Raw genomic sequence first — 15,260 nt, forward strand, 5'->3', positions numbered from 1 at the left:
CAAGTTCAGGGTCTCCAATTATATGATCTACTACTAGCTAGCAGATACCATTTCCTTACTGATACTAAACTATCCCCTACTATAGTAGCCACACTTCAGGCATGGAAGATACTTACGTCCATGCACTATAAGGAGAATGCAACTAAACCTATACCACTCACTTGAGCAAGTCTGGCCATGCTTATTCCAGACCTTTACATATCACAATGGGAAGCTAAAGGAATAACTACAACAGAGGATCTGAGGGTGGGCCCCACAATAAAAATAATTACGTCTCTACAAGTAGAATATGAGTTAGAAGAGAGTGATCACTATAGATACATACAAATTACCGATTTCCTCCACACTAATCCCCATTCCACCACTTACCTGCCTTGGAGAATAGTTCTATACCTCACCAGCCCTACTACCAAAATCAAAGGCATTTCATTATTCTATACCGTGTTACATGATAAAAATGAATTTGTCAAGAATACAAATATTAAAGCATGGGAACAAGATCTGGGTATGTCTTATTCCACAGAACAATGGCAGAAAGCATTACATATTACCTATGCGGCAACTAATGCCCTGTACACATGATCGCACATTCTGACTTCAAAATCAATCGGATTTTTTGCTACGGATGTTGGCTCAAACTTGTCTTGCATACACACGGTCACACAAAGTTGGTTGGAAATTCCGAACGTCAAGAACGCGATGACGTACAACACGTACGACGAGCCGAGAAAAATTAAGTTCTATAGCCAGTGCGGCTCTTCTGCTTGATTCTGAGCATGCGTGGCACTTTGTGCGTCGGAATTGTCTACACACGATCGGAAAATTTTAGATCCAGCTCTCAAACTTTGTGTGTCGGAAATTCCGATGGAAAAAGTCCAATGGAGCCTACACATCGCACATTTTCCGTCAGAAAGTTCGATCGTGTGTACAGGGCATTAGGGTGCTAATTTGTGGGAGCTTTACCACAAACTATTGTTACACTGGTATCTGACGCCCTATCGAATTTCCAAATTTAGTCCTCAGGCTTCACCACTATGTTGGAGAAACTGCGGATGCACAGGAACACTATATCATATAATGTGGGCGTGCCCAGGGATCAATGCCCTTTAGTCCAAAATACAAAATCATATTACACAGATCACAGGGCTGCTTATTCCACTTTCTGCTGGAATGGAATAATAAGCAACTCAATCACCTATAAGCATTAAACGTCCAGTTGACGTAAGTTAGTTTCCGCAACCTTTTAACATGTTACAAAGGTAACAGGGTAACTCTAAAGGTGCATGCATATTTGGTAACCCAATATACTCTATGGGATTAAAATTCAGGAAATGTAAGGGGGAGGGGTTTGTCTTCTCCCTTCTCGACACAGATTGTTCCCAGATGGGGTGTCAGAGGAGGGAGTAGTATCCCTTACACTAAGCCCAGATGTAACACTACTTATTGGGTTCTATGATATTTTGGTGATAATCAAACACCATTATTCACTGAGTACTGAAAATATGCCATATTGTATGACATGTTCTGTTTACTTGTAAATTCAATTCGTCATCTTTTTCTGTTCATATAAAATTTCAATAAAAACATTGAAAATAAACTGGCAGTAACGCACACAAAACTACAGTATATGGTGTTAAACTGGCAGTAACGCACCAAAAACTATATGGCAATAAACTGGCAGTAATGCACACAGAAGTAAATGGCATTAAACTGGCAGTAACGCACACATAACTATATGGTGTTAAACTGGCAGTAACGCACGCAAAACTATACGAAGTTAAACTGGCAGCACCAACTGCTGCTGTTGGTGCTGGGCAGAGCTCAGTGAAGTTTGGCCCTGATACCAACTCTTCTGCTGGAGGCTCACCCGGTTGTTCTTCCTCGGCAAAAGGAAGCAGTTCCTGAGACCCGATTGGCCGGGAGTCTTAGGACTCAGTCAGGAGTCAGGACCCACTTCCTGTTCAGCCTGGAGGAATAGCAATGGCCCCTGAGCAAGGAGCTGCAGGCCAGACCCATGTCTGCCTGATCTGCCTCCTTCCTGAGGAAAGGTGACCTCTGATTGCTGCCACATTCCTGTCCATCTCCCACGCAGGGGGCCCACATTCCCATCCATCTCCCACATAGGGGGTCCACCGCATTCCCGTCTGTCTCCCGCACGAATGGGGAGGGGATCGCTGCATTCCCGTCCATCTCCCGCCATCTAAATATTGAGCCCCAGCCTCCATTGCAGCTAGGGATGCTGTAGTTACCTGGAAAAGGCTGAGGGCAGATTTGTTTTGCTCTCATTTCTGGTTGGGTGCTGTATATTTAAAGGGTCTATTTTAGGATCAGGAATATTTTTCTTATTTAAGCAGTCTGGTGGGCTTCTTTTGGCTGCTTTCAAACTGAAAGTTTCACATGCTCATTTTAGCAATGCTTTAGAGCTGTTTTAGCACTGTTTCAGCTGCTAGCGGGGTGCTTTTAACCCCAAAAAAGGGTTAAAAACTCCCATCCACCTTTGAAAGCGCTGCCCAGTCATTCCAATTGGCAGGGCGTTTTGGGAGCGCTAAATACAGCACTCCCAACCCGCCCCAAAGATGCTGCTTGCAGGACATTTTAGGAAAGTCCCGCAAGCGCACTGCCCCGGTGTGAAAGGACACACTGGAATGAATGGGATGCAGTTTTCAGGCGCTTTGCAGAGGCTTTTTCTAGAGCTAAAGCGCCTGAAAAATGCCCCAGTGTGCACTCACAATTCTTGTTGTAGCCTTCTTCAAAATAATACAACAAAGAGTATTAGACTCCCTTGTAAAGGCCGTAACTGGTGTACAGGTATTGGAACTAAAGCCTGCGTTCACATCAACCAGTTTCCCTAGAGATATAAGAAACTGTAATGTGGTTTAGCTTCCCAGCATGAACCAAAAACTGAAATATGAAATTTTTGTAAAATGCTGGAGGGTTTAAAAGCTTACTGATCAATGACTCCACTGACCAGTGATTTACATCTCCAGCCTGCTTTCCTTAGGGCTCATGTATACATAGACTAGGTTGACCGCCAGCTGCGGGAAAATGCAAAACCCAGGAAAATTGCGCCACAATTTTACCGCGACTTTGACGCGTTTTGTGGTCAAAACGTTCCTATTATGAACACAAATCTTCCATGTTCAGGAGAGGGAGGTTAAACCTCCGCTAACCGCAGCAGCTTCTAAACTCTTGTAAAGGCCTACAGTATGTGTGCATGGATACATAGGCTTTTATGTAGTTGAGTTTAGGAGCTTTGGCACAAAAAACACCATAAGCTCCTAAACTTAAGTTTAGAAGCTGTAGTGTACATGAGCCCTTAATGAATTTTCAGATTTGTTTATATTGTGAATATCAATGTTGTAATCTCTATGTTCCAGGGAGGATTGGAAGACGATATTTCTCTATCAGCCTATGTAACAATCGCATTGATAGAGTCTGGTGTATCTGTAGAGGTAAGAGATTGCATCATGGGAATATTATGGGAATATTATGGTTGGGCTCATCTTATAGTCATATCTACCATAACATGCTTGAGGCCTTAAGGTGGATCCACACTACCCCACTACGGTTTGGCTACAGCGCAGGTCTGGCGCAGTGTACCCGTGCTTTCCCATAGACTTCTATCACATCCTGCCTTTTTGGTGCATTTTATGAAAGCATACCAAAGATGCAGCATGCAGGTCTTTTGGTTCGCTTTGAGAAAATACTCCAAAATGCAAGACATAATAGAAGTCTATGGGAAGCTGGAGGTAACCTGCTTGAAAACCATGATTACACTGCACTGCGCCCATGCTGCAGCCAAACCACATTGGGGCAGTGTGAAGGTACGCTTATAGTTATGGAAGCAAAATAAGAGAACACACTACCAACGAACAATATTTACATGCAAGACTCACATGACCATTTATTAGAGTTGCATCGAAATTTCAGCAGCCAAAACATGTTTTTGGCATTTTGTCGAAAAAGAGAAAGGTGCAAATATTGGCATCGAAAATGCACGCAATTTTCTACTCAGTGCATCTCTACAATGTATCTTACATAACATGAACCATCTCCTTTTTTCCAGTGTTAGCTGTTCAGATATGACAGTCCACAGTCACAGCCACAGTCCAGTAGCACTTTCAGTTTGATTTTCATATTAAAAAATAAATGAGAAGGATTTGGGGACATTTGACTGATACCTAAACTATTATAAACAGAACAAGCCTGGGCCTTGGTAATGTATTAAAACTGGAAAGTGTGTGTAGCACCCTGATGTTTTGGCAAGGTTGCTCCTAAATTTACCTGCCAGGTATAGTTGCCTTGGCCAATTGTTAGGAATCAATTGATTTCATCCTAAGTCTGGAATTGCTGCACTTCTCTCTTCTGTCGCCGGGTGGCCGGGTCCCTGGTGACATTAGATAAGACAAGGACAATGCAAAAACAGATTAGGAGTATATGGGGTGTCTCAGCCAATGGGCAGGGGTTTTCTTGGACCTCTTAGCCTGCTAGGAGGACCTATATATTTGGGTGGAGTCAGGTGATCGGGGTTCTGTGTCACCTGGACGGCTGTCTGGGTGGACATGTGTTGAGCTGCCCGGGCTGCTAGGCTGGAGTTTGGGTCTGTCCTGGGTACATCTGGCTGCTAGGCTGCCTGAGGGCCTATCCAGAAGCAAGAGAGCAGCGTAAGGTTGGGACTGCGGCTTGCAGTCCAACCATAAGTAACGGTTCTTCCGGCCGGAGAACCTGTCGTGGTCGGAGGTAGAGGGGAAGCTAACGCCACTAAGGGACCATCCACCCTATTACCAGGGACCACAGTGAGAAGCTGAAGCAAGTACCAGAGTAGTATTCTCACCAATCGGGGACTCGGGAAGCTTCAGCAGGTGCCAAGCCAGGGACCCAGCCAGTGGGGTGACGCTTGAGGAGTATCTGGAGTGCCAAGCAAGGGACCCAGCAGGGAAGCGGGGGTGACGCTTGAGGAAGGTACTGAGTAAGAAGATTGGAAGATCTCACGGGATTCAGTGGCAGTGAATCAGCAAGTCTAGTGATAGAGACTGGGAACTCAGTGGGCTGAGAATCTACAAGAAGTGATTGTAGAGGAAGTAAAGGAGTTCGGTACAACTTGTGTTAGGAACTGTTATAAGACTGTTGCCATAGGAGACAGCTCTCCTACACATGAAGATGTGGTGTCTTGCTGGATGCCTTTCCCTGCATGGCTGTCTACCTGTAGAAGTCTCGGAGTCTGCCAATTAACATTGCAACTACTAAAGGGTGTCCTGGCCCTAACCCTCTCTCCCACAGTTCTGTTCAAGAGAAAATAAATCTCTTTGCATTCAAGAAGTGTCTGGCACCCATGAATCTATCTTGTACTATACCCACCATGCCTAGTAACCCATTCTATATAGAAGGATGTCAGCTGTCCCTGGCACTGGAGGTTCTCATTAGACTAAAGGAGGCCTGGGACCTCGCTACAAGTGGTTGATCACAGTAACCATTACATCTAATAATTTTCTCAGTTTTCAGGTATAAATCTAAATGATAGTCCTTGACAATACTTGAGGTTGAACTACTTTTTAGGCTTCAATTTTTAGGACTATGGTTATGGTTGTTTAACTTTTGATTAAGTCTAGAAATGTCAAATATATTTGTACACACGCACATGAGTTTAGCTTGGATCAGCTATCTGTACAGCCATGTAGCATCTTCATAGCTTGGTATACATTTGGATGATTAGATTATTCTTAAAAAATATATGTCAGGAAATGAACTAAACCAAGCTGGTTATTCAAATAAAAAAATAACATATTAAAATTGTATTCTGATCCAGGACCCTCTGATCAGGGACGCAGTGTCCTGTCTGCAGAAGGAAGTTGTGAATGTGACCAGTGTATACACCCTGGCTCTTCTTGCCTACACCTTTACTTTGTGCAGAGAAATGGAGTTCAGGAAAATAGTATTCGACAAACTGGATGAAAAGGCTGTGAAAGGAGGTAAGTACTGATTGAGTATTTCTACCATGGGACTTCCGTCTGCTGCTTTCTCCTGTATTTGATGTAAATAAATACATTTGGAGAAGCGCATAAGAAAAGGAATGTTTATAGTAACCGGTAATTGATAAATGTGAACTCCTGGAACATATTAAAAACAGCAATAAATGAAGGTTTACATTAGTCAATAAATGCATTTTTTAAGTACTCAGTATCAGCCTGCAATAATTCCCTGTACAGCAGAGCTTTCACTAGGAGAGGGAAGGGCAGCACTAAGAACCATTCAGGTGTGCTGTAGCGCTATAAAGCTTGAATTTCGAGGCAAGCCAGGTGTCTTGCTGATTTTATTGGGTTTTGCTTAAGTGTTTGGTATTAATAAAGCATACATTTTCATTAATGAAGTTTTTTTTTGTTGCTAAGAAATTTGTGCTAATTATATATAAATGTGGATTACAAGTCTAGATGTGAATCTTCTTTGGGGTATCATCATCATTTACAGTTATTTAAAGGGAAACAATAGCAGTTCTTCTGGTCACCTGATCACTTTCTCTCTCCAGAACAGTTGTGGGAGAGAGTCCAAGACTGCTACATAGAAATGATATGGTTGTCCAATTTAGCCAAATACAAGTTGATTTGGGAGACTGTTCATGTGCATTTATTATTATTTATTTAAATTAGTGTTACGTTTTTTTTTTTTTTTTTACTCTTTTATAGATGGACAGCTACACTGGGAACGTGAGTCTACTCCTTCCTCTGATACCCCATACTGGCACAGAGCTGCAACTGCAGAGGTGGAGATGACCGCCTATGTCTTACAGGCTGTGCTGTCTGAACCTAAACCTGATCTGGGAAAAGGTGCAGAGATTGTCAACTGGCTGAGCAAACAACAGAACCCCTATGGAGGCTACTCATCTACACAGGTAACAGATACAAAGTGTGTCCACGATGTGGTACACCAATGGCCATCTGAGGGTAGAGCTACCTCATGTAGAAGAGAAAAGTGGCTCCAAAATCCCCAGACAGTCTCAGGCTAACCAAAATCTCCTGCCTAAAACACACAATTGTTTTGGCTTGTAGCTAGGGTAGGGTGATCGTCACATCCTCCATGTTTCCCTCCTCATTGGTCGCCAAGCAAGAGTCACATGAGAGGCCTACCCCGAGATGGGTTCTTCTGGGCAACAATAGGCACTTGGGATGGGTTCACTTTGCTCTACACATAAGGTACCTTGCTCTCGTGACATTTTCATCAATGCCCTGGGACAAGGCTGAGGCTGCCATGGGGGGGGGGGGGGGTGCTCGACCTTAAGGTGGGCCTCTACTTTTATAGATGAACGTACACCATGTACACTTGCACCATATCTGTTTTCCAGTTAAATCTGGGGTTCCTGTGACAGGTAACTTGCATTTAGGAGGGGCACGTTGAGCCTTGTCCATTTTCACCTGTCCAGCATTTCCACTACAGTTCCTTAGTAGCAGAGTGAGCCCCGCAGTGCACCTCTGCTCCTGTTGCTATGAGAGACAGATCGCTGGATTACCAAAAACATCTGCCTCACTGCTAGAGTCAATTTCACTTGCAACAGGCATAAGCTTCCAACAGGCTGCTTGTTACACATATGTCATCCTAGGTACCCACTGGTGTCTTCGCACTACATTACTTCCATACTGATGTCTTCATATCCCAAGTACCTTAGTGACCTGAACCATGGGATGGTGCCAGTTATTTACAACACACCCCTTTAGGAACTTCTGACCAGATGGGAACAAGGTTACAAAACGTTACTTGAAAAAGTGCAAAAGGCATTACAAAGTCCAACATTGAGAGACAGAATTTTTTCCTACATCCCAAACCCAAACTCAGACTTGTGTAGTGCCCTGGCATACCTGCAAAATTAGTGTCCATGTAATTACAGAGTCCAAAATGGGATTCTCCAGCAGCTGGTGTCTTCAGGGCCAACCACAAGTTCTGATGACTTTACATCCAAGTAGTAACAAGCAACATCCTTTTGCTCCTCGCAGGTGTTGTTCTCTGTCTCACTCTTTACAGGCACCAGATCTCTCTCTTCTGCAAGGGGAACTTTCTCTGGGGCTCTTGGTCCCAGGCTCCCTGGACTTCAGCCTAGACCTTCACCTCTCTGCATTGGACCTCTGTCCCTATTTTAAAATACAAATCAGTGGGTTGAACCCAGAGAAATACCCACCAAAAAGATCAATGAACTGGGAAAGCATTAACTCCTACCCTCCCGTCTAGGACAGCACCAAACTGGCTATTTTCATCCAGCTTACAGGCTCAATGACTCAATTTAGTTTGTACGAAAAAGGGAATACCCCTTTAACAAATAAAAACTGATGGAAACATAAAATATATTGAAAGCCATAGCACACATTTACCCTTCTTTAATAGTGTTGTGATGTACAACAACTTTTGTTGGATGTAACATTTTGTAACATGAAAATGATGTCTATTCTTGCTTAACCACTTCAGCCCCGGAAGGATTTACCCCCTTCCTGACCAGAGCACTTTTTACAATTTGGCACTACGTCGCTTTAACTGCTAATTGCGCGGTCATGCAATGCTGTACCCAAGAAAATTTGCGTCCTTTTGTTCCCACAAATAGAGCTTTCTTTTGATGATATTTGATCACCTCTGCGGTTTTTATTTTTTGCGCTATAATTGGAAAAAGACAGAAAATTTTGAAAAAAAAATATATTTTCTAATTTATGTTATTAAAAAAAATCCAATAAATTCAATTTTAGTCATACATTTAGTTCAAAATGTATTCAGCCACATGTCTTTGGTAAAAAAAATGTCATTAAGCGTATATTTATTGGTTTGCGCAAAAGTTATAGCATCGACAAACTAGGGTACATTTTCTGGAATTTACACAGCTTTTAGTTTATGACGGCCTATCTCATTTCTCGAGGTGCTAAAATGGCAGGGCAGTACAACCCCCCCCCCCCACCCAAATGACCCCATTTTGGAAAGTAGACACTCCAAGGAAATTGCTGGGAGGCATGTTGAGCCCATTGAATATTATTTCTTTTTGTCCCAAGTGATTGAATAATGACAATAAAAAAAAAAATACAAAAAGTTGTCACTAAATGACATATTGCTCACACAGGCCATAAGCATATGTTGAATTGCACCCCAAAATACATTCTGCTGATTCTCCTGAGTACGGGGATACCACATGTGTGGGACTGTTTGGGAGCCTAGCTGCATACGGGGCCCCGAAAACCAAGCACCGCCTTCAGGATTTCTAAGGGCGTATAGCCTGGGGTGTCTACTTTCCAAAATGGGGTCATTTGTGGGGGGTTTGTGCCATCTGGGCATTCCATGGCCACCGAAACTGTGATAGGCAGTGAGGAGTGAAATCAAAAATTTACACCCTTAGAAAGCCTAAAGGCGGTGCTTGGTTTTCGGGGTCCTGTACACGGCTAGGCTCCCAAAAAGTCTCACACATGTGGTATCCCCGTACTCAGGAGAAGCAACAGAATGTATTTTGGGGTGTAATTTCAAATATGCCCATGGCATGTTTGAGCAATATATCATTTAGTGACAACTTTGTGCAAAAAAAAAAAAAGAAGTAATTGTCTTTTTCCCGCAACTTGTGTCACAATATAAAACATTCCATGGACTCGACATGCCTCTCAGCAAATAGTTTGGGGTGTCTACTTTCCAAAATGGGGTCATTTGGGGGGTTTTGAACTGTCCTGGCATTTTATGCACAACATTTAGAAGCTTATGTCACACATCACCCACTCTTCTAACCACTTGAAGACAAAGCCCTTTCTGACACTTTTTGTTTACATAAAAAAATATTTTTTTTTTTAAAGAAAATTACTTTGAACCCCCAAACATTATATATTTTTTAAAGCAAAGGCCCTACAGAGTAAAATGGTGGGTGTTTTATTTTCTTTTTTCACACAGTATTTGCGCACTGATTTTTCAAACTCATTTTTTGGGGAAAAAACACACTTTTTTTAATTTTAATGCACTAAAACACACTATATTGCTCAAATGTTTGATGAAATAAAAACGATGATCTTAGGCCGAGTACATGGATACCAAACACGACATGCTTTAAAATTGCACACAAACGTGCAGTGGCGACAAACTACATACATTTTTAAAAGCCTTTAAAAGCAGGTTACCACTTTAGATTTAGAGAGGAGGTCTATTGCTAAAATTACTGCCCTCGATCTGACCTTCACGGTGATACCTCACATGCATGGTGCAATTGCTGTTTACATTTGACGCAAGACCAACACTTGCGTTCGCCAGGGGGCGACAGGGGTGCTTTTTTTTTTTTTTTTTTTTTTTGCTTTTTTATTTTTAAACTCTTCCTTTCATTTTTTTTTTTTTTTTTTGTTTTTATCATTTTTATTGTTATGTCAGGGAATGATGTAAATATCCCCTATGATAGCAATAGGTAGTGACAGGTACTCTTTTTTGAAAAAAATGGGGTCTATTAGACCCTAGATCTCTCCTCTGCCCTCAAAGCATCTGACCACACCAAGATCAGTGGGATAAAATGCTTTCCCAATTTCCCAATGGTGCTGTTTACATCCGGCGAAATCTAAGTCATGAAATGCTTGTAGCTTCTGGTTTCTTAGGCCATAGAGATGATTGGAGCCATTCTGATCTCTGATCAGCTCTATGGTCAGCTGGCCAAATCACCGGCTGCATTATCAGGTTCCCTGTTGGGACAGGGGAGCCAGAGAAAAACATGGAAGACGGTGGGGGGGGGGAAATTCCCCCCCACTGCTTATAAAAGCAGTCTAGAGACTAATTAGCTGCTAGGATTGCTTTTACATGAAAGCTGACAGCTGGCTGAAAAGAATGATACCAAGATGATACCTAAACCTGTAGGCATCATTCTGGTATAACCACTCAAAGTCCAGCAACATACCAGTACGTTGCTGGTCCTTGTTGGGCATATATTGTAATCTTTTTTGTATGTAGCCTGTGGGCTGAACGAAAAAAAAATATTGATCGGTGGGTATGCCCACCATTAGAATACCTCCCTTCATCCACCCACTTCTAATGATGGGCATACATGCACCATTTATATATGTCGAAGCATGGGGGCATCCCCCCCAAAAGTTAGGAGCAAATCGCTCCTCCGCCCCTGCTGCCCCCATGCTTCGGCATATATCATCTCTGACAGCGCTGAAGTCACGGCTTTATGTATCATGGGAGCAAATGCTGTTGCTGTCAAGATAAATAAATCCGCGCTGCAGCTGAATGGCGTACCTGAAAACAAAAAAATGGTTAACAATAAAACACAGTAAACAGTAAAGTATAAAAAATTACATACCTGAAAAGCAAACAGGATAAAACATGATAACAATAAAACATTGCAGAATAGAATACAGTAAAAAAGAGCAGAACAATAGAGAGAGAGAGAACAATAAAATGACAACTATTTTTGTTTTTTTTATTTTATATATTTTTTTGTTTTTTTACTTTTTTTTTTACACTTTTTTTTGTAACTGTAACTTTTATAACTGTAACCGGTTCCAGGTTCGGATCTCTCAAAATGTGATGGCATCTTGGGAGACCCTGTGAAAGTGCGCCTAGTCTGTGCAATGCTGTACCCTACGCTAATACTCAACTAGTGAATGGTAGCATTCAAAACATTCACTAATGCATAGACCAGGATTGTCAGGACAGGAGGGAAAATAATAGCGGGTGTCACGCCTATATCCGCGCTTGCTGCAGACACAACATCTTTTTTGGGGGGTTCGTTGGGTAGGGGTACTCGGGAGGACATAAAAGAAATACCTTTCGTGCAGCCGACTGCATTTGGTTGGGGATGTGAATGGGGGAAGTACGGGTGCTGCAGAAGTGGTGGGTTCCCAATTAGGATTGGTGAATGCAGCAGGAAGGGCACTATGGGCACAACGGGCCTGTGTTTGTCTTCTTCTTGGTGGCAGCGGGACACTACTTGTACTTGCCACCTCACCAGCTTGAACTGCACTTATGGGACTCGCCATGTCACCAAGTGTTACTGCAGTGCTGGTTTGACTACGACCGGGGTGTACTAGGCCGCTGGTGCTTGCCATTTCACCAGAGGGAATAGTTCACTAGTACTGCTCTGCTCCATACGAGGGACCTGCGGTTCCTGCACCTCAACAACAGCAGAAGAAGATTGGGGTCTGGTACACCTGACCTTGGCAGGGACCAAAACTCCATTGTCAGAGCTATCTGTCATGGAGCCGCTGTCGTCTACAGGATCGTATTCTGAGCCTGAATCTGACAGATGAGTGACTTCCTCTTCACAATCTGTCATGCTCAGAAACGTGTAGGCCTCTTCACTAATGTACCTTTGATTTGCCATTTTGAGCTCTAAATTTAGTGGTACAGTAGTGAGACTCACAGGTAAAAAAACTTCTGACTGTTAGCGACTGATTCAAACGCTACCAAAAAAACTGTTAGCGATCGCAGGGATCAGGCCTGACTCTGCGAATGCTGCAGTTATGTGTTTAGTGTTTTGTAAGTGACAGTGATCGATCGATACTGCACTTGGGTGGGCTGGGCCGGGCGGAGGGGCAAAACGCAGGTGCTAGCAGGTATCTGGGCTGATCCCGCTAACACTGCATTTTTGGGAACCCTAAACTGCTGGGGACGCTAGTATAGATCTGATCAGATCAGATATTGATCTGTTCAGATACTATACCACCAAGGGAGGTTTATGCTGCGTGCGTGGGTGTTAGCGGTACTGGCACCAACCTGACGCTGCCTTGGGCGACGCAGACCTTATCTGACCCTAAAACCTAACTGATATCACCAGCCGGGCGATCAGGGGGTTAAACCTTTATTAGGTAATAAACGGCGGGTGCCCTGACACTATAAAAAATAAACGAACTAACCAGCGTCACCCGTAACAGTTATACGCAGATCACTGGTGAAAGGGTTAACTAGGGGGCAATCAGGGGGTTAAAACCTTTTATTAGGTAGTATATGGGGGTCCCTGTCACTATAAAACGCTGACCAAGAACCTAAATACTTACCTCCCTAACTAGCGTCACCTGTGACACTAATACAGCAATTAGAAAAGCAATCGCTTAGTGACACTGGCGACGGGGGGTGATCAAGGGGTTAAAACTTTATATGGGGGGGTTAGGGGGGTACCCTAAACCTAAAGGGGCCTACCACTAACTGCCCTACCACTTATAACTGTCACAAACTGACATCAATGCAGTAATCAGTAAAAAAAAAAACTGCTATTGGTGTCACTGTGACAGGGGGTGCAGGGGGGTGATCGGAGGTTGCAGGGGGGTGATCGGGGGTGATCGGGGGGTGAAAAGTGTGCCTGCATGTTCTACTGTCAGTGTAGTGTTGTGCAGACTTACTTGGATGTCGTCTCTCCTCGGAAGTTGAAACGAAAAGGCTTCCCGAGGAGAGATGACATCACTTCCTCTGCCGCTGTTTACATTACAGCAGCAGAGGAAGATTTTCATTCGTTGGGAGCGATCGCGAGGGGGTGGCCACGAATGAGTGGACTCCCCCTCAGCATTGATCGCTTCCCTAAGGATGCTGACCGCCTCGGGCACCGGGGGGGGGAGGCGATGCGCCCCCCGCTAGCGTGAGGCAGATCACGTACCAGGTACGTGATTTTTCCTGCCCGTGCCATTCTGCTGCAGTATATCTGCGTTAGGCGGTTGGCAAGTGGTTAAAGTGGTTGTAAAGGCCTAATGGTTTTTACCTTGATGCACTCTGTGATCAGGTAAAAAAACCTTCCATGGTTAGCTGCCTCTTCCAGACCCTCTAAAAACTTACCTGAAGAAAATTTAAAATGAGGTCCTTCGCGCTACTAATTAAGTGAATATATAATATAAACTAATGTGAAGTCAGTGAAATCGCTGTAAGATCTAAAGTGTACACTTAAACACAAAAGGGTAAATAATAATAAAAGTGATCTGCGCAGACTTCTAACACATTAATATTGAGGTGAAATAATCCAAATCATTGGTAAAAAGTAAACACAGTAATTGAAATCCAAAATGAGTGTGTGTACATCAAAAAGTCCACATCAAAGTGATAAATTAGTGACAATTATCATGAGTGTCCATAATTCTGGTGAATCTTCTAAATAGACAATTGTGTTACCTGAGCCTGATATCGATCCAGAGGTGCTCTCCTTTCTCTCTCTCCTCACAGGACACGGAGATGCCATTGGCTCCTGCTTCTGTCAATCAAATCCAGTGAGGAAGGAGAGGAGTGTGGAGATGACCCGGGCTCTGTGTGTGTCTATAGACAATATACAAAAACATGTTTTTTTTTAAGTTCGGGGTACTTGGTCGCAGTAAGTGGGCTTAGCACTATATGACCATATAGTGTGACCAAAGCCCCATTTTTTTGAATATGTTCAGGTGTTTTTAACTAGCCTTTCAGGAAATGTCATTCTTGAATGTGTGCGCTGTAATATGTTTTGTACTGTGTATATAGACACACACACAGCCCAGCTCAGGATAGAGCCTGCATGCGTGCCCCCCATAGCAAGCAGCTTGCTATGGGGGCACTAGAATGAGAGGAGGACCCAAGAGCGTCGGCAGGGGACCTCAGAAGAGACGGCTTGGGGCTGCTCTGTGCAGAACCATTGCACAGAGCAGGTAAGTATAACATCTTTATTTTAAAAATGAACCTCTAGAATCACTAATATTGCATTTGTTGTTACATTTGTTAGTTTAAAGTGTTTTCGTGGCTAAAGGAAAATGTAATTCTTCTTCTGCAAGAAAAAGCCCTTTCCCACTTCATAACAATTATGAGATCCAGTTTTTAATATGCCGTACACTGATACTTGAAAATGAAATCTTGTTTTGTAGCTGAGCCAAACAGAATTTAGCTTTTTATCAAAAAAAAATCTAGAGAGTTAATAAAGACAACAGGATATTGATTATAAAACAGAAATATACAGTACATTAAAGTAATTGTAAAGGTTCAGTTAAAAAAAAACAAACAAAAAACAAACATGTCATACTTACCTCCGCTGTGCAGTTGGTTTTGCACAGAGTGGCCTCGATCCTCCTCTTCTCAGGTCCCTCAGCAAAGCTCCGACGGGACACCCATGCGGGTGTGCTCCTGTGTCCTGCTGCTGCGTCTGTGGACACAAACAGTAGGACTCGGCTCCACCCCCCCCTGCGCCCGCATCATTGGATTTGATGGACAGCAGCGAGAGCCAATGGCTGCACTGCAATCAATCTATCAAATCAGGACACGAGACACCAGCCGGAGCTGGTGCGCTCATTCCCATCGTGGGAATTACGGGGCTCAGGTAAGTATAACGGGAG

General features: G+C 43.3%; 1 protein-coding gene across 1 annotated transcript in view; it reads left to right on the forward strand.

Annotated features, from left to right (window-relative positions):
• LOC141105652 (alpha-2-macroglobulin-like protein 1) overlaps positions 1–15,260 on the forward strand; it is a 229,058-nt gene that overhangs the window by 163,432 nt on the left and 50,366 nt on the right. Inside the window, exons 27-29 of the mRNA XM_073595628.1 lie at positions 3,378–3,452; positions 5,807–5,969; positions 6,681–6,886. Of these exons, the coding sequence (XP_073451729.1) occupies positions 3,378–3,452; positions 5,807–5,969; positions 6,681–6,886 (444 nt within the window). The remainder of the gene's footprint in view (positions 1–3,377; positions 3,453–5,806; positions 5,970–6,680; positions 6,887–15,260) is intronic.

This window comes from Aquarana catesbeiana, linkage group LG08 (assembly GCF_042186555.1).
Source record: "Aquarana catesbeiana isolate 2022-GZ linkage group LG08, ASM4218655v1, whole genome shotgun sequence".
NCBI classification, from domain to species: domain Eukaryota; kingdom Metazoa; phylum Chordata; class Amphibia; order Anura; family Ranidae; genus Aquarana; species Aquarana catesbeiana.